Source organism: Medicago sativa, chromosome 1 (genome assembly GCF_051527215.1).
Source record: "Medicago sativa cultivar Bolivia chromosome 1, Bolivia_mono, whole genome shotgun sequence".
Lineage (NCBI taxonomy): Eukaryota > Viridiplantae > Streptophyta > Magnoliopsida > Fabales > Fabaceae > Medicago > Medicago sativa.
This window is the reverse complement of record NC_140749.1, coordinates 22321113-22343619: the sequence shown is the minus strand read 5'-3', so window position 1 is coordinate 22343619 and position 22507 is coordinate 22321113. Positions and strand designations below refer to the sequence as shown.

General features: G+C 33.3%; 2 protein-coding genes and 1 long non-coding RNA gene across 7 annotated transcripts in view; 1 reads left to right on the top strand and 2 right to left on the bottom strand.

The window, feature by feature from the left end:
* Positions 1–1066: 1066 nt before the first annotated feature.
* LOC146953645 (uncharacterized) lies at positions 1067–6399 on the bottom strand. Its single transcript, XM_085741411.1, has 4 exons — positions 6047–6399; positions 3826–4066; positions 2815–3633; positions 1067–1207 (listed from the first exon to the last, which is right to left on the bottom strand). Exons 1-4 carry the CDS (start codon positions 6397–6399, stop codon positions 1091–1093), a joined length of 1530 nt encoding a protein of 509 aa, XP_085597537.1. The 3' UTR covers positions 1067–1090.
* Positions 6400–7585: 1186 nt separating this feature from the next.
* The window catches only part of LOC146953643 (uncharacterized), a 30659-nt gene continuing 15737 nt past the window's right edge, over positions 7586–22507 (bottom strand). The window contains exons 8-11 of the mRNA XM_085710957.1: positions 10414–11154; positions 9474–10292; positions 8571–9314; positions 7586–8486 (exon numbers count right to left, since the gene is read on the bottom strand). Of these exons, the coding sequence (XP_085567083.1) occupies positions 7614–8486; positions 8571–9314; positions 9474–10292; positions 10414–11154 (3177 nt within the window). The 3' untranslated portion in view covers positions 7586–7613. The remainder of the gene's footprint in view (positions 8487–8570; positions 9315–9473; positions 10293–10413; positions 11155–22507) is intronic.
* LOC146953644 (uncharacterized) lies at positions 18894–22330 on the top strand. Of its 5 annotated transcripts, none has more exons than XR_015010902.1 (6): positions 18894–19305; positions 19387–19478; positions 20410–20498; positions 20596–20741; positions 20932–21968; positions 22102–22330. It is a non-coding gene; the product is annotated as an uncharacterized LOC146953644 (long non-coding RNA). The 5 variants fall into 5 exon arrangements; XR_015010905.1 differs by having other exon boundaries at positions 20410–20741; positions 20932–21052; positions 21315–21968; XR_015010909.1 differs by having other exon boundaries at positions 20410–20741; positions 20932–21453; positions 21862–21968.

The following is a 22507-nucleotide window of genomic DNA, read 5'->3' as shown; positions in this document are numbered from 1 at the left end:
GTTGCTTCTTCATTGTAGAACTCACACACGGCAAGGTGTTTGATGTTGTTGAATTGAGCCCCTGAATATTGGCTCTGCAATATCATGCCAAAATCTTTTTTGTTCAAATGCAAATTCTCCACATTAGCAAGTACCTGTTGCAAAAACTAAATCAAAACAAAACATTTTGTTTCTATAATTTTTAAAATAATAAAAAAATATTATATCAGTTATAATATTTTTTTTTTTTTTAAAGATTCTATCAGTTATAACAGACATGTTGAATACTTAACTTCAAATTAACAAATCAATGAAAAACAGTTCAAATTTGTACATATATGTTCGGTACAAGGATGATATTTAATGCTACTGTTACCTCTTCAATCCATAGTCACATAATTCGCGGTTCGTTCCGGTACGGGTACGGGTTCGCGGTACGCGACAGGAGAAGAATTCGGTACATATAGGGGTATGCAGCTTCGGTACGCTTCGGTTCGTAGTACTAATAATACCTAAATAAATATAGTGAGCTATAAAAAAAAGTATTTTTTTACTAAAACTTTTAATTACAAAAAATATATTTATAGATTTTCTAAAAAAAGTAGTTTAGTTAAAAAAGAAAAGAGTTTACTTCTTAAAGAAATCACTAGGTCATACACTTATATTATTATTCTCTGCAGAGTTAGCAATTCAAAATTCTTTGGCTCAAATGCAAAACACGAGATGGGCTTGGAAAATAGGTTTGGACTTAACGAACCGGGTCGGGGCAAAAATTAAAACCCAGTTCCATATATAATATGTATGACCCGTTTGTTCATTCATTCTTATCCCTCTTTCGTTTTCTCACTAAACAGCTGAAACCTAAAACATGTTCTTCTCTTCCAGCAAACGCGTTCTATTCTTCTCCATCCTCTTTCATTTTCCAGAAACGCGTTCTTCATTTTCTTTCATGCATTGGTACTCTTGGTTCGGTGGTTTGTGCGAATTCCAGGGGAATTTGTTGCGAACCAATACGCCGAAGTACCCGAATTCGGTACTCACGTACCAATTCGCAATTCTCCCTTGATTTCTTGAATCCCACACTGACTTACTTGAAGACTTTGAAGTTGCATCATATCTCTAGATGCTTCAAACTACTAAATGCTTTATGCTCAAGTCGACCATACCAGAACTCTTTTAAATCAGGATATTCAGATAGTTTTAAATGCTTGAAACTACCAAATCCCACCTGCTAAAACAATTGTATCGCGTGTTAATTCAAACAAATGTAGTAGTAAAATATAGTTCATAAGCTGATATCCCACATAAGATGGAACAGTTCCTTTGACTTTGCATGCTTAAAAAGCTCTCAATCTTAACTCGCTGGGGTGTTGACTATGAAGATGAAGTAAAAAATACTCATCGACATGAGATTCCTAACCATGGAAAATTTCAAATAGTTATTTCTAATATAGAGAATAGAATGATAAAAAAGATTAGAAAACAGTCCAGAAATGATCCAACCAATGCCCATTAGAGGGATGTTATCCCAAAACCATATTTTCCATTAAAATATCATATGTTCTTAGAAGAGACCTTTGGTTGGATATAACCTCCGTTCACAGTTTCACACACACAAAATTTGACCATTACCATTTTAGTTAGTCTTCTAAACAATTCTTGTGAGCACCTAAACTTCAAATTCCTTTCTATTTGGAACTCTCATAAAGATTGCAAAAAAAAAATTAAAATAATGGAGTGCTCGAAAAATGTTAGTTATAGGAGGCAATCAATCCATCCTTCGCAGAAAATTGTAAATTCTCAAGTCCAAGCTAAAATGGTGGAATAAACACTCGTTTTGTAAAATTCATGACTCAGTCAACAATGCTAAAACAGAGTTGGATTAATTCTAGCTCAAAGGGAGTAGCTAAGGCTCTTATGCTTACCATAATGGAGGAAATCCTCCTCTGGTAATTGCTCCTAACTTTCCTCAGTGGGATAAAGATGATTCTGTATTTATCATTCCATAATAGATGGCCATGCTTGAGAGGCTTAAAAACGGCTTAAATGTAACAGAAGCGATGCTGCCCATGGGTGTCCTGGTAGCGCTTCATGTCCAGCTATTTTCAGAGACTCGAATGCCAATATGTAGCAGGTTTTTCTACTAATTTAGGCATATCAACGACCTTGTGTGCACAGATTACGACGGTCATGCTCACTATTTAGACTCCTTACGAGCATAGTTGGAGGAATATTTGGATTTAAACTATCATTGTGTCACTTGGAACATTAGAAATAGCTAGCTTAAATGTTTGAATCTTTGAAATTCAGAAGGAAATGCCTACGTTGACAGAATTATTAATCATGTAGAAATTCAGTATTGATATGATATGAATCGATTCAAGATATTCTTGATGGAATTGATAACTGTTGTTTAAATAGTCAATGATGAATAAACTAGTGTTTGTACAATTGTGCAATGTTTTAACAAAAAGTAGTTGCATTCTTATAGATTCACCTAATTTTTTTGTGAGCATTGGTTTATGTCCTCCCACTTTCTTTGTAACTTCTCTTGATTACGAGGGTGTACTTTCTCTATATAACGCATTCCCTACAATAATGTTTATAGCTGACCCTCTTTGCTTAAAAAAAATTACACCTCCAAACGCAAATAGCATATCCAACATCAGCTCATCACAAGCTTTCATGTGAAAAAGCCCTTATATAAGGTCTTACTACGTATAATATTTTAGTCTATTGCACTACACTTTTCGACCTTCAAAATGATCATGATCTAGCTAGATAGTCTTATACTATCTAAAAGAAAATAAATCGGTGGAGGAAAGTAAAACATACCTTGTTACCAAACAACTTCTTTACGGTTCTGTTGAGGTCACCCTCCCAATGATTTTCTTCATCGGTTTGTACATTTCGAAGATATGTTGTGTTGGTAACTCCTAATGAAAAAAGTTCCATTCGAGGACATTCTTTGATGACTACAACTTCCAGCAACGGAAACATAATGGGGCATGGGCATGAGCAGAATCGACCGAGTATTTGTAAAGAAATTAGTTCTAGAGCTTGTAAACAGCAAAATACAACCTCGTTTGTCTCATCTTCTTTACCGTTCACTATATCCTCAAGCAAATTACACATTTCAATCTTCATTGTTGCGAGTTTGACAAGACTCTTTGCTGTTGAGTGTGTTATCAAATTTTTCAACCCATTGCAGTTTGTTACCTCCAAAGAGGTCATGTAACTAAACGTAACAGAGGACGGAACCAACTTTGTCAGACTGGAACATTGAGAAACATCAATGCTTTCAAGAAACTGTAGAAAGGGGTCCATCTGAAATCCTTCTTTGCATATACATTGAAGCCTGGTCAGGTGCCATAATGTCAACTCTCTAAGTCGGGGGATAATTTCAGGTTCCTTTTCCGTTCTCATGATTTGTTCGCCTTGGAATAACTCCGTGAAGGAACTCCATTGGACCAACAAGCTTTCACAATTAGGAACATTTTTCAAGAACCAATATGGAAAAGTAGCTTCTTCATTGTAGAACTCACACACGGAAATGTGTCTGATGTTGTTGAATTGAAACCCTGAATATTGGTTCTGCAATATCATGCCAAAATCTTTTTTGTTCAAAGACAAACTCTCCACATTGGCAAGTACCTGTTGCAAAAACTAAATTAAAACAAAACATTTTACTTCTAAGTTTTTAAAACCTTTAAAAGTGTTCTATCTTTGCTAAGTAGAATAATAACTCCAAAGTAAATTATCAATTATTATCTTCAAATGAACATAACATTGAATTTTTTTTTCTGTGCATTTATATTCAGAGTAGATATTTAATGCTACCATTACCTCTTCAATCACAAAGAGAGGTTGATATGTTGAGAAATTGAGCTCATCATTTCTGGAACTTTCTTGGTGTCTTAAAGGTTCTGCCTTAAATAGCTCTATTTTTGGACATCCAAACAACCTGATTGTTTTCAATGATTTACATTGAAGAGAATGGGACCCAACAAAGAATGCCTTAAGTTTGGTCAAATTAATAAGTGTAATGGAAGTCAAATGAGGAAACACAAATTTAACCTTCTCATATTTATCCAGTGTTTTTTATATTTATCAATGACCAATATTTATCAAATGATTGTCCAGTGTTTTTTATATTTATCAATGACCAATATTTATCTCATATTCATATTTTTTATGCATCACCGACAAATATTTATCCCATGATATTTTTTTCTTCTTCATAATTATCAATGATAAATATGAGTCTCATTTTTTTAACATGTATATTAGTCTCATATTTTATTTATGGCTTAATAGAACTTTTGGCCTCCTATGTTTGAAAAAGTTGCGATTTTGGTCCCCTATGTTTAAAAACTACAAAAACGCCCCTTATGTTTCGGTTTCGTTGCACTTTTGGCCCCCAATGTCAATTTTGACTCGGTCTACGCTGACGTGACACCCTAAGTGAGGTGCCACGTGTCATTTTTTTAATTTTTTATTTTGCCTTGGGGGACCAAAAGTGCAACGAAACCGAAACATAAGGGGCGGTTTTGTAGTTTTTAAACATAGGGGGCCAAAATCGCAACTTTTTCAAACATAGAGGGACAAAAGTGCTATTAAGCCTATATTTATTTATCATGTATTAGCCTCATGTATTTTTTTCCTTCAAAAGAAATTATTAAATGGAGTAACTCATAGATTCAATTCAACTTTTTTTAAAAAAAAAAAAAAATTCAATTCAACATTTCCTCACTCATTTTCAATTTGAATTTTGTTTAAGCAGTGAAAGAAATTGAAATTCAAAATTTATGTTATTTTTTTGTCAAAAAAAATTATGTTATTTTTTATGTAAAAAAAATGTATGTTATTTTCTTAAAATAAAGTTGATGTATCTAAAAATAATAATTATAAATCAAAATATCCTTATTTGTTAATACAAACCGGGGATTCCATATTCAATGTCATTATAATTTCTTTTGAATTTGTAAATAAAAAAAAAGGCATTTGAATGGTGTCCTTTAAAAAAATTGAATTCCAATTTAAGCAAAAGTCAAAACAATTCCGTTTTTAATCCTCTATACATACAAATGCAAATGTTCAAAATGCATAATCTACATGGTATTCCAAAATTTTCTATACATACAATTGACACATGTCCTATTTTAAGAAAACATATCACAAGGAAGTTTTTTGTTCTACTGATAACATTAAATGGTTGACTATACTAATTAATTCACATTAAAATATAATGATATTTCCTTTGATTAGAAACTATTGACTATGATAATCTAAAAAAAAGAAACTATTGACTATGATCCTAAGAATTCTTTTTGTCTTGAAACCATGTAAAGACAACAATAAAATATCATTGAGTGCATTTTAATTGTAGTAACTTTTCAATTTGTATGGTCAACGAAACTGTACCCGCCCTTGTGCTATAAATAGTTTTCATGCTCAGTAATGCTTTGCCATTCACTGTCACTCAATCATTCTTATCAAATTTCTTTCTTTTTTAAATTTTTAAATGGCTTTTCTAAATGGCTCTAAACTATGACTCTCTTATTAACATTAGCGACGATTTTTTTCTCTCGCTAAACCAGGACAGAGGACAGGCATCAAGGAGAAGCAACGACATCCCAACTAGGTTGGCACCCCGATGAACTCCCATCCTATACTGCCAATCTCAAATTTTATTAAAAAAAGGGGGAAAATACAAGAGGGGGGACTAGGCCAAAACCCTCGAAGAAAAAACAAAAATGCGAAAAAACAGAAAAGAAGAGCAAAGAAATAATAAAAACAACCACCTACAGAAATCTAAACCGAGGCATTCCACAACGGTCCGAACAAAAGTCCGGCTGCAAATCAGAAGGTAAAACCGACAACCAAATTGCACCAAGTGACCCATAACATCCAACATGTCAGCACAACAGTTACCTTCACGGAAAATGTGAATTTTTTTAAGGTAATTTTAGTGTCCGAGATACCAAAACCACGGACATTCCAGTACAAAACTATCATTGATCAATAGTAGAATTATCACCTGTAGAACGGGTTTTGTACGGCTTACCCACACTTCTTTAGGTGTTGCTTCTGTTTCCTTGTTAAAACAGGGAGGAAAGGTGATTCAGCACATTTTTTATCATACTCCTTAACTCGCCGCCATAGCTCCATGTCCTGCTGAATCCTAGAATTATTGTGAACCTCTGGCATAACATTCTGTGTTGGGCCATCCTGAAAGACAACCTCTTTCTCGACATTTCCAGTCCCATCAAGGGACCCCTCGGTGGCCTCAAAAGATACCAAAGAAAGATCAACAGTACGACCAACAGGTGGTGAGCTGCGTGAGTCAGATTGCACGTCATTGCGCTCCACAAAATGATCCGCTTGTACCTGTAACAGATCAACAGACACCTCATGCATGTCATCGTGCTCAACAGGAGATGAGTGTGAGACATGCTCATGGAAACCCTTGGGACTCTCCACCAGCTCCCGCGGACTAAATTGATTATGTTCCACACCATTCTAATATATTTCAACCTTATAATAACCGATGATTCAAAAGACATGGAAAAATAAACAAAATGTATTTCAAAACTTCTCATTCAAGAATAAACAAAACACTTGACAATCAAATGATATTGAGAATAATTTGGTGTTGCGTACCTTGCAAATGTGAGGATATATGATGGTCTCGTCATTCAAAGTATTAATTAGAATGTTGGACTTCCTGTTGACAAATTTTTAACATTAATTAACAAATACATCAACCCCTAAATATATAATGTATGAACATCTTCGGTCTGAAACATATAATATGACGTTGAAATCGTAGATTGTAAATCAATTTTAAGATAAAGTCTGAAACATATTTTTAAAATGACTTGACAGTTTTGATAGTTTGATCTTGCTTTCTAAAAAAAAATATTAGTTTGATTATCATACCGTCTGGTTATTTTTAAATATAAAAGTAACATTTTTTTTAAATGAAATTAAAAGTAACTTATTCAGCGTAATATAGAAGGCAATATCTCTTTCTCCATTACTATGTAATAGTATGTTTCCTCATCAAGGGCATGAACTTTATTGTCACTCATATTCTTAGAGAGGGAAATGTTTGTGCGGACGGTTTGGCCAATTTAGGGCTAGACGTCTCTGGTTTTGTTTGGTGGCAAGATGCTCCTTGTTGTATTAGACAGGCAACCATTAGTAACATGTTGGGTCTCCCCAACTTTAGGTTCATCACCTTTTGAAAAGGTTTGGGGTATATCCCACTTTTCTTTCTTGTATGCTTTTCTTTTATTTGAATGAAGTGGGGTAGTGCAGTTGCACTACTCTTTGTTTTAAAAAAAAAAAATTAGAATTATAAAATAAAAAAAGAAGTATGTTTCATTAGACTTTTTTTTTTTTGTAAATAGAAAAGGAGTTAAAGCCCTTTTATCAGGTGATTTTGTTTAGCCAATTAGATCTCAAACTTTCTTGGATAGGGAAAATATAGTAGAATGAACAAAAAAACTAATTAATGGATGTAGATATTTAAATTTTATTTTTAGGAACTTTGAAACTTTGTAGTAAATCCATAATTAACTTCAAAGTCACCGTCCAAACATGCACCAAATTAATATTGTGAGCCTTGTTTAACTATGAGAATAATAAAGTAAACAATTTTCATAAATATTGTGTACCTTTTCTTTGAACAGTTGTTCAATAGTTGTGTTAAGATCACCTTTCCATAGCATATTTTTTTCTCCCACGTTAATTTTTGTGAGGCATGGTGCTAATGTGAGTTCGGATGAAAAGATTTTCATTTGAGGACATCCTATAACAATGAAACTGAGCAAAGATGGGAAAATGAATGCTTGTTTCCCACAGCAGAAGCTTCTCAAACTTGACAACGAAGTAAATTCCAAGTATTCCAGGTTTTCAAATATGATGTTTTCCTCTGCTTTTTCTTCATCAATCTTCACAACATCCAACATCTTCTCACAACTCTTTATTATTAATGTTTTGAGTTGAACTAGGCTTTTCGCTGTTGAAGATGTTATCAAATAGATCAGCTCTTTGCAGTCGTCCACTTCCAAATAGGTTAAATTTGTGAAAGATGTCGACGATGGTACCAAACTTTTTAAACATGGACAATTCCATACAGAAAAGCATTCAAGATATTGTAACAGAGGATGATCCAATGGAAAGTCTTCCTGCCATACGTGCTTGAGCTTTACCAATTCAAAAAGCCACAGCTTTCTTATTTGATTTGACATTTGCAAACTAAGATAACTTGTGGTTCCTTTAGTGGGGAACAATGTTTCAAAAGAACTATTACGCACTTGAAATGTTTCAACATTAGGAAATATTGTATGGAAATCATTCCAAAGAATAGTTGGAGTTTCATCGAAGCATTGTAAACGAAGAAATTTGACTTTATGAAAGATGTTTTCTTGACGATAACCACTCAATATCCCCAACATATCTGTGCCATTTACTGCCAATTCCTCCAGGTTGGGGCTCAACTGAAAAATAAACTTCCAAAATGAAGATAAATAAGTGTATAATTACACATACAATAAAGAACAACAAGGTATGATGAGATTTACCTTTTCAATACAAAACAGGGGTTGTTGGAATAACATGTCCTGATTTTCATCAGCCGAGTAAGGTTGTTGAAAGTCTGAATTGTCGAAAGAAAACATTGTTAATGCTTCACAACGATATACATTCAAAGTGTTCAATGAAGGGCAATCTAAAGTATGCTTTCCATTATAGAAACTCTTGAGATTTGTCAAATGATACAACATAATAACTTTCAATTGGGGAAAATTAATATTGATTCCCATTGATACAGTTTCTTCCATTGCAACAATTTCCTTGACTCCGCAAGACGTTATCTTAAGCATTTCAAGATGTCCAAGATCTACGTATAGTGAATGTGGAAAGATATACAACAAGCTTTGGCACATAGAAACATCCACCTTGCATAGGTTTCCAAAGCTGATAGTTTCAAGAGGATCCTTGTTCCATATGTGCTTCAATTCGGGTAAGCTAGACAAAGTCAGTCTTTTCAATTGAGTGCTTTGTTTAATCAATATTTCTTGTGACTTCAAACCTTTCACATCAAACACTGCTTCTAATGAATTACAATCTTTTACTTCTAGTTCTTCCAATGTCTGTAGCACTTGCATCACATTTGATGGAAAAAGTACATGTGATAAAAAATCACACCTTTCTACCACAAGATGTTTCAAATTGCGGAACACATTGTGATCAAGTTGACCGTACCACAAATCCTTTAGCTCAGGATAGTCAGATAAGGCTAAGTACTTGAATTTACCAAATGCAACCTGATTATTCAAATTAATAAATCAATAGACAAATCAAAATTGATTTTAAGCAATCTTTAATTATGCATTAATATTCTAGTCTACTACAATACAAAATTGATCTAGATAGATAGTCTTAAAATTGATCTAAATAAATTGATGGATGATAATAAAATATACCTTATCAAAAAACATTTTCTTTATGGTTCTGTTGAGGTCACCCTCCCAATGATTTTCTTCATCGGTTTGAACATTTTGAAGATTTGTTGTGTTGGTAACTCCCAATGAAAAAAGTTCCATTCGAGGACATTCTTTGATGACTACAACTTCCAGCAACGGAAACATAATGGGGCATGGGCATGAGCAGAATCGACCGAGTCTTTGTAAAGAAATTAGTTCTAGAGTTTGTAAACTGCAAAATACAATCTCGTTTGTCTCATCTTCTTTATCGTTTACTATATCCACAAGCCAATTACACATTTCAATCTTCATTGTTGTGAGTTTGACAAGACTCTTTGCTGTTGAGTGTGTTATCAAATTTTTCAACCCATTGCAGTTTGTTACCTCCAAATAGGTCAAATAACTAAAGGTAACAGAGGACGGAACCAACTTGGTCAGACTGGAACACTGATTAACAATTACTCTTTCAAGAAACTCTAGAAAGGGGTCCATCTGAAATCCTTCTATGCATATACATTGAAGCCTGGTCAGGTGCCATAATGTCAACTCTCTAAGTCGTGGGATAATTTCAGGTACCTTTTCCGTTCTTATCATTTGTTCGCCTTGGAATATCTCCATGAAGGAACTCCATTGGACCAACAAGCTTTCGGAGTTAGGAACATTTTTCAAGAACCAATATGGAAAAGTAGCTTCCTCATTGTAGAATTCGGACACGGTAATGTGTTTGACATTGTTGAACTGAACCCCAGAATATTGGCTCTGCAATATCATGCCAAAATCTTTTTTGTTCAAAGACAAACTCTCCACATTGGCAAGTACCTGTTGCAATATATATGTTGAATAATTTATCTTCAAATTAACAAAACAACGTAAAACAGTTCAAATTTGTACATGTATGTTCAATAATCAATGCAAGGATGATATTTAACGCTACACTTACATCTTCAATCACAAAAAGAGGTTGATATTCAGAGATATTGAGCTCATCAATTCTTGAGCTTTCTTGGTGTCTCAAAGGCTCTGATTTAAATAGCTCTGTTTTTGGACATCCAAACAAATAGATTGTTTTCAATGATTTACATTGAAGAGAATGGACCCCAATAAAGAATGCCTTAAGTTTGGTCAAATTATGAAGTGTAATGGAAGTCAAATGAGGAAACACAAATTTAACCATCTCATCTGCTCCTTTTTCCTTGGCAACAATTTCTTGAATCCCACAGTTACTTACATGAAGACTTTCAAGTTGCTTCATATCTCTAGCCACTGAGAGTGGAAAGAGGCTTATCAAGCTTTTGCATCCAACAATAGATACATCACTTAAATTTTGAAACCTCATAGTGTAATGTGGATCCTCCTTCCATACATGCTTCAGTTTTGGAAGATTAGATAGTTTTAATTTCTTCAATTGAGTAGAATTCTGCACAACAATTTCTTTGGCAAATTCATCTTTCAAATCAAAAACTGCTTCTAATGAATTACAATCCTCCACATCTAATTCTTCCAGGTTCATTAACACTTCTAGCAAGTTAGGTTGAAACAAAACTTCGGATAAAAAATCACATTTATGAACCACTAGATACTTCAAACTCCTAAATGCTTTATGCTCAAGTCGACCATACCACAACTCTTTTAACTCAGGATATTCAGATAGTTTTAAATGCTTGAAGCTACCAAATCCCACCTGTAAAAACAATTGTACTGTTAGTTCAAACAAAAGTAGTTGTAAGAAATATAGTGCAATTAAAATATATATAGCGTATCCGGTGAGAACAAATATCTTTCATGAGAAACGAGAACTATTAATAACAATCATTAGATATATTAATTAAACGTCTCAGATTAAAAAAACTTAACTAAAACATTAAGTGAGCTGTGCCGCACTCTATCACCTACGTTTCATCATCTTCTATCTGATACTATAGTTTTCTTTTCTTCTTTTTTGATACGAGGGTTTTAAGCTTTATTGATAAGTATCTCCATTCCATCGCAAAAGACAACAAAATAATTTCAATGACCCATGAGCAAGACAATTTATCTTTCCTTTTAAATTCTACATTTAAAATTCTTAATACTTACCAAAAACAAAATTCTTAAAACTTCATGAAATAAAAGTGAAGAAACAAAATAGACATAATTAATCACACATTGATGTCATACAATTAATAATCCATGTAACTAATCGTCCCCGTTAATTTTAATCAATGAAATATCTCACAAAAAACTAGCACAAAATAACATGAGTAATTATGAACAGTGTTTTTGGATAAAGTTTTAATTTTAATCAAAATTATACAAACAAACGTAATAAAATAGTCACATGTGTTAGCGCAGTAGAAAAAGCGGACAGACGAGCACGATAGTGCCCGTCTTTCCGCTAGTGTATATATATATATATATATATGGCATATCACATGAGAATGACTTCTATATATAGAGGGCATATATATATATATATATATATATATATATATATATATATATATATATATATATATATATATATAATTAACTAATTAATTTACTTTTTTTTTTTGACAAAAACTAATTAATTTACTTGATAACCGGATTGAATGCCTATAATGATTTTTTTTTGAACTATCATATTAATTAATTGGAAAAAAAATTGCTTTTAGTCTTTCACGCACTAATTAATGTAAAACTAAATTTAATAACTCAATTTATTTTACAAGGAGTTTTTTTTTTTGCTTCGATGGAGGCCGGAGTTTGAACCTCGAACCTTGCATATATTATGCATTGTTTATGTCAACTAAGTTAAGCTCACGATGACTTTTAAAAGGAGTTTAGAAACTCTATTACATATTTTTTTTATAAATTATTTGTCACAAAGTATATGAAAATAAGGATAATAATATTTGTCTCTGATGCTAACATTTAAAATTAGTCCGGTCAAATGAAATATTAGTAGTTAGTGGGTAAATTATTAGTAGCTAGTGCTTTTTTTGGTAGCTAGTGCTTTATATAGGATGTAATCACTTCATATAAAAATATTTATCATCATTTTTTTTGGTTAATAGGGTTTTACCCCTCTATAATATAGGTCATTTTTGGTTTTACACCCTGTAATTTTTTTTTGATTTACCCTCATGTAATTTTTTTTATTTATCCCCTTTATAGGACATAAACAAACGAATTTTTTTTCTTCATAAATTTTCGTTTTTTTATGACCTATAAAATGGGTAAATAATTTTTTTTACATTGGTAAACCAAATTTTTTGTTATAAGGTGTAAAACCGGAAATAACCTATATTACAGGGGGCTAAAGCCCTATTAACCCTTTTTTTTTTTACAAAAACAAAGCGATACTTACTCATTTAAATTGATAGAGTACATCATTCAACATAGCTAAAAAAGTAGACGATGAATTTGTGATGAAACTCATAACATTCAAGTTAATGACATGGAACGGCAAAATCCCAACAAATGATAAAATTATGAATCATTTCAACTCATCTTTGAGTCATTTCGACCCATGTTTGAAATCATTTCAATCATCTTTGAGTCGCATCATTACAACTCTCTGACTCTCTCTGAATCGATTCACACAAATTATGAATCGATTCATAACTTCTTCTGGGCAGTTTGAATCGTCTCAAATATCACATGAATCACATCAATCTATAGACCCTCTTAATCTTTCCTTTTCTTGTTATTGTCTGAATCGATTCATATATTTAGTGAATTGATTCACTTAGTTGTTTTTGTGCGAAAATTTAGTCTAATCACCCTTCTCTATAAATAGTCTCCTTCTCATAACACCCAATTCATTGAATCATTTGCAACTATTCTCTCTAGGTCTCAAAAACTCATTGCACATAAATTATTCAAGATTAAATACTTTTTCATAGAATCACTTTGTACATTGAGTCACATTGATTTGCTAGGGTGCTAGTAGGGTTTGTAAGTTGGTTCTCTCAAGAAGATTGATTGGGCTTGATCAAAGCTTCAAAGTGAAGTGAATAAACTCATTCCACCTCCAAAGGTCTTTGGGGTCTTTCTAACCGTTCTTGAATTCGAAGGGGGTTCGTTTACCGGACGCAGCATCAAAGTCTTGAGTGAAGAGTTCGAAGGGGTGCATGGGTAATCAAGGATCCGAAGATTCAAGGAGCACCAAATTCAAGGGTTACTTGGAGTATGGGGGAGTGTTTGCATAGGGGTCGAAGAATTAGGTTTAATTTCAAGGAACTCTTGTAAAGACATTATAATAACATTTGTTACTTAGTGGATGACCTTGGTGAAGGTGTACTTCATCAAGAAGAGTAGACGTAGCTCTAGCGAGGACGAGAAAGAGCGAACTACTATAAAATTATCGGTGTTATCTCTCTTCCCTTTCCTCTTAACTTCATCAAGAAGGATTACTTCATCAAGAAGAGTAGACGTAGCTCTAGCGAGGACGAGAAAGAGCGAACTACTATATAATTATCGGTGTTATCTCTCTTCCCTTTCCTCTTAACTTTTTGCTATTGCATGTGATTAATTGAATAATTTTTAGGATAATTGCTAGTGTTGATCTAAGTAGTTTTTCATTGAAAAATTATCTAATTCATTGAATTAGGTTTCAAATACATTTCTTAGATCAATTGATTGCAACATCTATTCAATTCTTCAATTTTGCATGTATTATGTTTTAATTTGATAGCATAGTGTTTTGTTCATATAGGTTTGATTTGAAATTGTCCAATAGTTTTGAATATTGTTCAAGGAATATTAATAGTTTGATTGTATAATAAGATTTGTATGGTGAATCTCTCAATTATAAGATTAAATCTTATTCCATATATTTTAGCTTTTTTGTTCATTATTGTGATTGTTCGTGCACGATTCCAATAGTTGATTTTGTTAAAATCTGTTTTACTAAAACTCCGGAAAAACTTTTCAAAAAGCTATTCACCCCCCCCCCCCTCTAGCTTGGTAACGCATTAGCCATAGAGACCAACAAAATAGTCAATCTTTTAATAGTAACCAAATGAACACTGCAAGAAGACGGAAAAATTTAACAACACCACATAAGAAGACGAACAACACAACGTTGTACTTAGACAACGAAATTAGAAAGAAAAAAAAATCTAGATCTATGTGAATATCAATTATTTAGATTGAAATATAGTGAAAAAGATGAAGAGGGTGATTTCAGATTAAAAACTGACCGAAAACCTCCTCCTCAATAATAAAAAAAAAAGAAAGAACCTAGAGAGAGAAACTAGTAGTTAAGTTCATATAATAATTAAAAGGTTAATAGTGTTTTACCCCCTGTAATATAGGTCATTTTCGGTTTACCCCTGTATTTATATTTTTTTTTTTTTTTAGATTTCAATATTGTAATTTGGAGATTCTTTGATTTTGGACATTTATGACATCAAATTACAGAATTTATGGTACTTTTGTCGTCTGTAATCTAAGCAAATTTTGAATTATCCCCTTGTCATATCATTGATTTGGTATGGTTAAAATTCATGAAGATCCAAAACCAAAGAATCTTCAAAATACAAGTATGGAATCTAATAAAAAAAATTACAAGAGGTAAGTTGAAAATGACATACATTACAGGGATAAATGACTATTAACCCATGATTAAACTACTTTCTCTGTAACATCCCGCTCTTCAACTATAAGAATTTTATCCATTGGATGTATCAGAGGTTAAGTGATACAGAATGTTAAGTACGACGAAAAATATTACTATGAAATATCAGTCAAGCAAGGGTTAAGTATCAGTGTCAGGCTAAACACGTTTAAGACGAAGGGCATTTTGGGTATTTGCACGCAAGGAGTATAAAAGCAAGTTAAGACACAAAATATTCATTTGTCCTTGCTCTTTCTCTCTCTAGGTTTTTGAGAAGAGAATTATCTCCTCCTTCTCTCTAAAGGCCGCCCTCTTTCTCTCAATCTTTCTCCATCAAAGCTTTCCAAAATCATGATATTGGTGATCAAGCATATATCAAAGAAACTTCATGAGCAAGAAACATCAAGAAGGAGAGGTCTAGCATGATTTGAGGAACTTGAAGTTAGGTTTTGAGCTTAGGCAAGATGGATTTAAGCTTGTTAGATGCTGCAAATATCATGTGAGTTCTTAGATAGAACCCACCTTTGGGATTATGTGTTTGATTTTGCAAGAAAAACATGAATTATGTTAAGTTTAGGAAAATATGATTTTTGTACCCTTGCCTTTGATCTTGCTTTGTACATGTTAAAATTGACATGAAAGATGTTTTATAATGATATATAAGTTGCTGGATGTTTATAGTGCATTGCAGGATCGAATTTGACGAGTTTTGGGTCAAAATTGCAAAATCTGCACCACAGACCCGAAGAAACTCACTATTAGTGAAATTTTCGCTAATAACGAAATTCCCCAGACTGCCCAGGTCGCTATTAGCGCAGCTCTCTGCCCAGGCCAACATGTTTTTGGGCTGTTGGCCCATCTTGGGGCCGATGGTGCATTCCGAAGCCTTTCTTTCATCGTTTTACAACTTTATAACCCCAAAACAACATCTAGGCAATGCACATAACACCAATTGATCCTTGAAATGAAAATCATGGCAATCTTAGCATGTATGGCAAGGATGACACAAGAGTGTTAAGCCGAGTTAATCGGGTAGTGATGAACTAAGAAAGGGAATGAATATTGAGCCTCGACATAGTTTGTCGAGAACTAGAATGTTTAGCTAGAATCCTATGTAAGTTAAGACACGAAGTATATTCTCTTCACATATGATTAAGAAAGTTTGTGCACACATGATAAGCTGTGGATTGATAGGTTAATCTCTCCACTATGATTAACTACGTTCATGAATGAACAAGTATGTAGTTACCGCTAATCGGATCGATCCCGGATCCGAGGTATATGAGAAAGCATGTATAGGTTAGAAACCTTTCATGAATGAATAAGACAATAATGAAAGACGTAGGTGTCGTGTCTCTTGTGATCCACACTAGGTTGGATCTCGAAGGGTTTCCGCTAGGTGAAACGGGATAAGCTCTGCAAGGGGGACCCGCACGTCACAAAGGGAGTTCTGATGTACCTTAGATAGGTTTTCATCGGTTAGATAGGGATTGTGCTCGGGTTTACTCCACCCCGGGGCTCTCTGTAAAATGAACTCAGATAATGTTGTTGTTGTTCAACGCTAACCTCTAACTTAATGAATGAACTTGATTTTCATATGAAGTTAGATATGTATAGGTTATGTAATAGAGCCTTGACGTAGATCGTCGAGAACTAGTATGATAGCATGAACCAGTAAGGATGTCAAGATATTATATGACGTTAGACACGTACAAGTTATGAATAGAACAAGTTATGAAGTTTATGCCGATGACGATTTTAAGTTTCCGTAATCGTCTGGTTTAGGGTTGTGTCATGATTATGTTTTCTTAGGCCTCGATGCGTTTAGCGTATCTTGGCAAAGCGGTCTTAAGTTCCCTTAAACCGCCATGACACGTAAGATGTTAGTAAAGACCTATGACAAGTAAGATGAACCTATGACGGATCTAGTATGCACGACCGTCTAGGAAAACATGACCACACACGTATAATCAACCGTCAGGTTGTATTGTTGACACGTGGTAACCGTATTGTAGACACGTGGTAACCGTAGGTTTCCCCCGAGGTTACCTATAGCCTAGGATTAGGTAGAACTCACTGAGACATTATGTCTCTTCCCAATCCTTATTTGTTTCAGATAAACAGGTTGGATTGCAAGCTAGTGGCCGGATGGATATTTCAGCAGATGCTCGTTCGTACCCACTGCAGGATGTTATGGATTTTTCAAGGATGTATTTACTATGTTTTAGACGAGATGTGTTGTATAATTTATAGTACGAACACGTATTATTGTATAAATTATTCATTCGAAGTTTTATTGTTGTAAATATTAATGTATCCAGTACTAAAGATAACGAACATGCTAAACTTTCTAAATACGTTTAGTATGGGCGTTACATTCTCTAAGAGGATATTAATTAAACTAGTTCTATAGTGTTTTGTTTTATTAATAATAATAAACAACCACCTTGTTTTTCTAAATAATAATTTGTCTTACAATTGACGTGTTATATCCAATAAAAAAATTGACTTGTGATGAGAGGAGTGACTATCATGAAAGAATAGTGAATTCAATATTGATTGCAGGATTAAAATAAACAACCAAGATTAAATTCCATAGCTAAAAAGCCACGTGTTCACTAAAAAATTTCATCTATACATCTATACATTATAATAAAAAAAAAACTTATCTGTCTAGACTCTAGATCAAAAGGAAAAAAAAAACTTATATGTGATTGTATACTATTCAGAACAAGTGTAACGCCCTCCTTTTTATTTAATTATTTTAATTAGTTTTAGAATATATTTATATATTTATATGATGTATATGAGGGATATATGATTTGTTGAGATTAGATGTCTTTTTATAATTTAGTTAATATATTTTGTTGAGTGATATTTTGTTATGTTATATGTTGGTATTTACTAACATAATATATTTTTTAATTTTTATAGATATATATTTGTTATTTGGTGTATTATTATATATTTAGTAGAGAAATATTATTTATTAGAATATGAGGATTATTAGTGTGAGTAAAATTGAAGGTTACAATAGAAAGAAGAATAAGTTGTTGGGCCTAAATAGATTTGGGAAGAATATTTTAGTATTATAAATAGAGAAGTTTAGGTTAGAAAGAGTTTACCAAAAACCGCTTTTTGAAAAAGAGGAGAACAAGAAAGAAGAGAAGAGAAAAGTCAAGAGAAGAGGAGAAGATCTTAGGAAAGAAGAATGCTGCTGCTGATTAAGGAATTAATCTAAGGTGAGGGTGAGACTATCTTGCATTAATATTAAGTTGTTAAATCATTAGATTACATCTAACAAGTTGGGGAGAGTTTGTGAGAATTTAAGAATTAGGGTTTTGAGAGAGATTTGATGATTAGATGATGAAAACTTGTTGAATTGATGTAGAAATTGTGTACAGACCTTAGATAATCCATAGGATGATTATTGGAAGTAGTTTTGAGGTTAGCACCATGAGATTAGGTGAAACTTGAAGAAAATCTGCATTCTGCCCGAATTTTGATATTAAAACTGTTATTGATCGGTGCGGAATTTGTCTTAGGTGTAAGCACAAAAGTTGTAGGTATGGATGATAGCTTTCTGATGTCGTTGGTCTCAAGTCAAAACGATTTATAGAACTTGAGTTATGGTCAAATTACTGCACGTAGGTCACAGTGAATTTCACTACAAGAAATTTAACATTTTGCGACACTTACTCTGCGACCCTTGGTTCAAAAATGTCGCAAAGTGCACATTTGCGACAGTTGTTGCGACATTTGTGGTCAACAGCCGCATATTTTAATCTAAAAAGTTACAACGCGTTACCAAAAGGAATTATGGCTCTCCTCAAAAACAAAAAAAAAAATCAGTTTTCCTCAAATATTCTTATCACTACCGCTTTCCCAGTATCTCCCTCCCACAACTCAAAACCCTAATCTCAATTTTATTCTCACCCTCATTCTCACTCTCACCATCAATCTCTCCCTCATTCTCACTTCTCCCGATCTGAACTCCTAAATATCCATCACTCTCACCCTCAATCTCACTCTCACCATCGCTCACCACCGAGGACCGAGCTATTCACCACCTGTTATGTCGATTTCACCACCCACACTCAATCGTTCATTCATCTCAATTCCCACAATCTCACTCAATAGCAGAATCTCAGTTCCCACAATCTCACTCTCAATCGCTGTCACATCCCTCGCATATTACTACCCATCCGTTCGTTTTACCCACGAATATCACTCTTAGTCGCAGAACATCTGGTTAGTTTCTTAATTTCTTTTGCGTTGAGTGATTTTCTTGTTCATTTCTTGACTTTTTAACTTTGTAATTTCTTATTTCAGCTTTGCGATCTCTGTTCTGTGCAAATGGGTTTCATTCGCCGGTTTTGCCAGTCTTTTGTAGTTATTCAGTTGTCCTACTTTACATATTCAAGGTAAAATTTATTTATTTATTTCAACATTTGTTTTTGGTATGGAAAGAATCAGGAAATTACTTGAATAGAAAGGGGATTTTTGTTGACCCTATAGTATGCTTTACTCTATGATGCACATATAATTATCTGATTAGGTGAGTCTCGGACACATATGATTACATTGATTTATGTCATTTTTCACAATTTATTAATAGTGTTTCCGGTGTCCGTCTATGAGTTTGTGCTACATAGGCTATATATTATAATGATCTACTTAAGATTTTACTCATTGATTCTCTGATTAATAATGCTCTAGTTTGTGTTTTTTTTTACTTGTTTTTGCTTATTTGAGCAATAGCCGTTATTCTAAGACATTGTTGGCTGTCCTGGCAGGTTTGAAGATGTTAAATACCATCTAGTTCATATGAACTGTAATTTTATTTATGTTTTTGGGTCTTGCCATTTATTGTTGAATTCTGTTGTGTTCTTTGCCTCATGAAGGATTAAGATTTTTTATTTTTGTTTGGGGCTGTTCATTTGAGAGTGCTTAATTCTTAGTGATACGGGAAATTGCTGGTACATATTTTATTTTCGAAAAATTACTACCCTTTGATTTTTATGTGCTTAAAGATTCCTTGCTATCGAGATAATTAAATGCTACACATGACCTTTTACTTATTGAAATTGATTTTATGTTTACAATGTGTTTGGTTAGGATTTTATTAAAACAAGATTGGAAAAAAAAACACATTAGTTACCATGGGACTCTTAAGTTTCCTTTTGGTCTTGATAGCATGACTGCAGTTATGAAAACATCTGCATTAATATTAAAGGAAGGATCCATATTCTATGGGATTTCAATTTCACTCATTTAACTCTTTTTTCTCTTCTTTTTTTGTCTTCATATTCTTTTGCTCATTTTTTGTTCTGTTATCCATTTTTATTTGTTTAGATTGACAAACTTACTTATTATGGACATGGATGGAGGATCACAAAAGGCAGATTATACACAAAAGAGAAAACTGACGCAAATGAAACTAAGTAGGTGCTTTTGTTTTGTAATTTTATTTGATTTTGAAAAATACATTGTTTTTTGACCTCTTGATTATATGTATCTCATGAATTTGGTGGTTTCTAGCTTTCTATACAAGTGCATCAATTATTGCATAGTGTGTTTTGGAACAAGGTTAACCCTTGTGAAATGTCCATGTTAATGTACCTATTCCAAATGGTGAACCTCAAAAACCAGTAGGCATGTAGCCAAGTGTAACAATAAGACTCTAGGTATGTCACTTGAACCTTTTGTTCTAGATTTTTAGAGTCTTCAAGATCAACTTCATCAAAACTATTTGCATAGTTATAAACTTGTGTTATTGGTGATTAGGAAAGAGCCAATTTCCAGACCTATATGTCTTCATTTGCTTATTTGATTGTTTTTCTTCATTCGTATTCCTTATTTTTTTTTTATTATTAGTTGCAAGGGAGTTGATTCTACAACAACTACTAAAGCATGTGTAATATTGAAGTTCAAGCAACGGTTGAGGTAAAGGGCTTCGGAACGACTGACTCATGGTGGTGGGAGAGAGCTTGAAGTGGTAACACAATCACCTCCCCTAAGAAGTTGATTTTACCTTGATTTTACCTAATCTTTACCCGGTTGAGGTAAAGGGCTTCGGAACGACTGACTCAAGGGAGTTGATTTTACCTAATCTTTATTGAGTTTCTTTCGTTTTTTTTTTTCATTTTCCTTTGTTGATGTCATTCTATTCTAGCTCATTTGATTGATGCTGGTTATTTTTACAAGTTTTTAATTCCTAGAAAAGAAATTTTAACACTCGGTTATACATTTTATTTCAGTGGATGACTTGAGAGCAAATACAGAATATTCTGGATATAGTGCTGCTTCCCTGGTGATTCAATGGTTTTGGGAGGTTGTTCAAGGTTTCAGCAAAGAGGACAAGGCTAGGCTGTTGCAGTTTGTGACAGGCACTTCCAAGTTATATTTCTTTCAGAGCTTTAAACATTTTGATCTTTTATTGGCAGTGTCCCAAAATTTAGTGATTTTCTATGTTGAGAAATTATCCTTCATATTGGAAATACTTTTATTTGGAGTTCGGATGTATAAGATGTGAATAAGTTAAATGCTAGCTACATTCTGTTACACCAGTTTTTCTGTTTACTTTCTTCCAAATGGTCGAGAGTTTTGGTGTATGTGTCACATGGTTGTGAACATAAGCAAGAGTATGTGTTCAGTTTGCATTCTATTCCAATACTCTGGCTTTCTCTCGTATTTTAAAAGATTGAATAATGTTGGTTCATTGTATTGAAGACTTGGAGCTGGACTTGGAGCTGTGAACATGTAATGTACGATTAATGGGTCCGATTTTTGCTTCCAATGTTTCAGGTGCCTCTAGAGGGTTTTAGCGCACTTCAAGGAATTTCAGGTGCTCAAAAGTTTCAAATACACAAGGCATATGGAAGTTCTGATCACTTGCCTTCTGCTCATACATGGTACCATTTCTCTACTTTCAGTTGGTTATATATTCTATCGACATAATTTTCGGGTCAAGTTTTGGCTATATTACATCTCGTGATGAATCATTTGTTATGTGAGTTGAATTGACATCTATTGTTCTTTATGCAGTTTCAATCAATTAGATTTGCCGGAGTATCCATCTAAACAACATTTGGAAGAGAGGTTACTGCTTGCGATTCATGAAGCAAATGAGGGATTTGGATGAGATTTTCTTTTGTTCAAAATACTATGTATTTTATTTATTGTTTGGATTTGGATTTATTGTTTTGATTTAGATTTGTATTTTATTTATTGTTTTGAAAGAATTATATATATGGGATTTAGATATTTTTTGTTATATATTTATTTAAATTGGCAACAAAAACTGTCCCATTCAATTTTATTTTTTTTTAAAAAAAAATTAACATTTGCGACCGTTGGTGAAGGGTCGCAAGCCTTTATTTTTTTTTAAAAAAACTTAACATCTGCGACTGTTTTGAAGGGTCGCAAGCCCTTTTAAATTAAATTAAAGCGC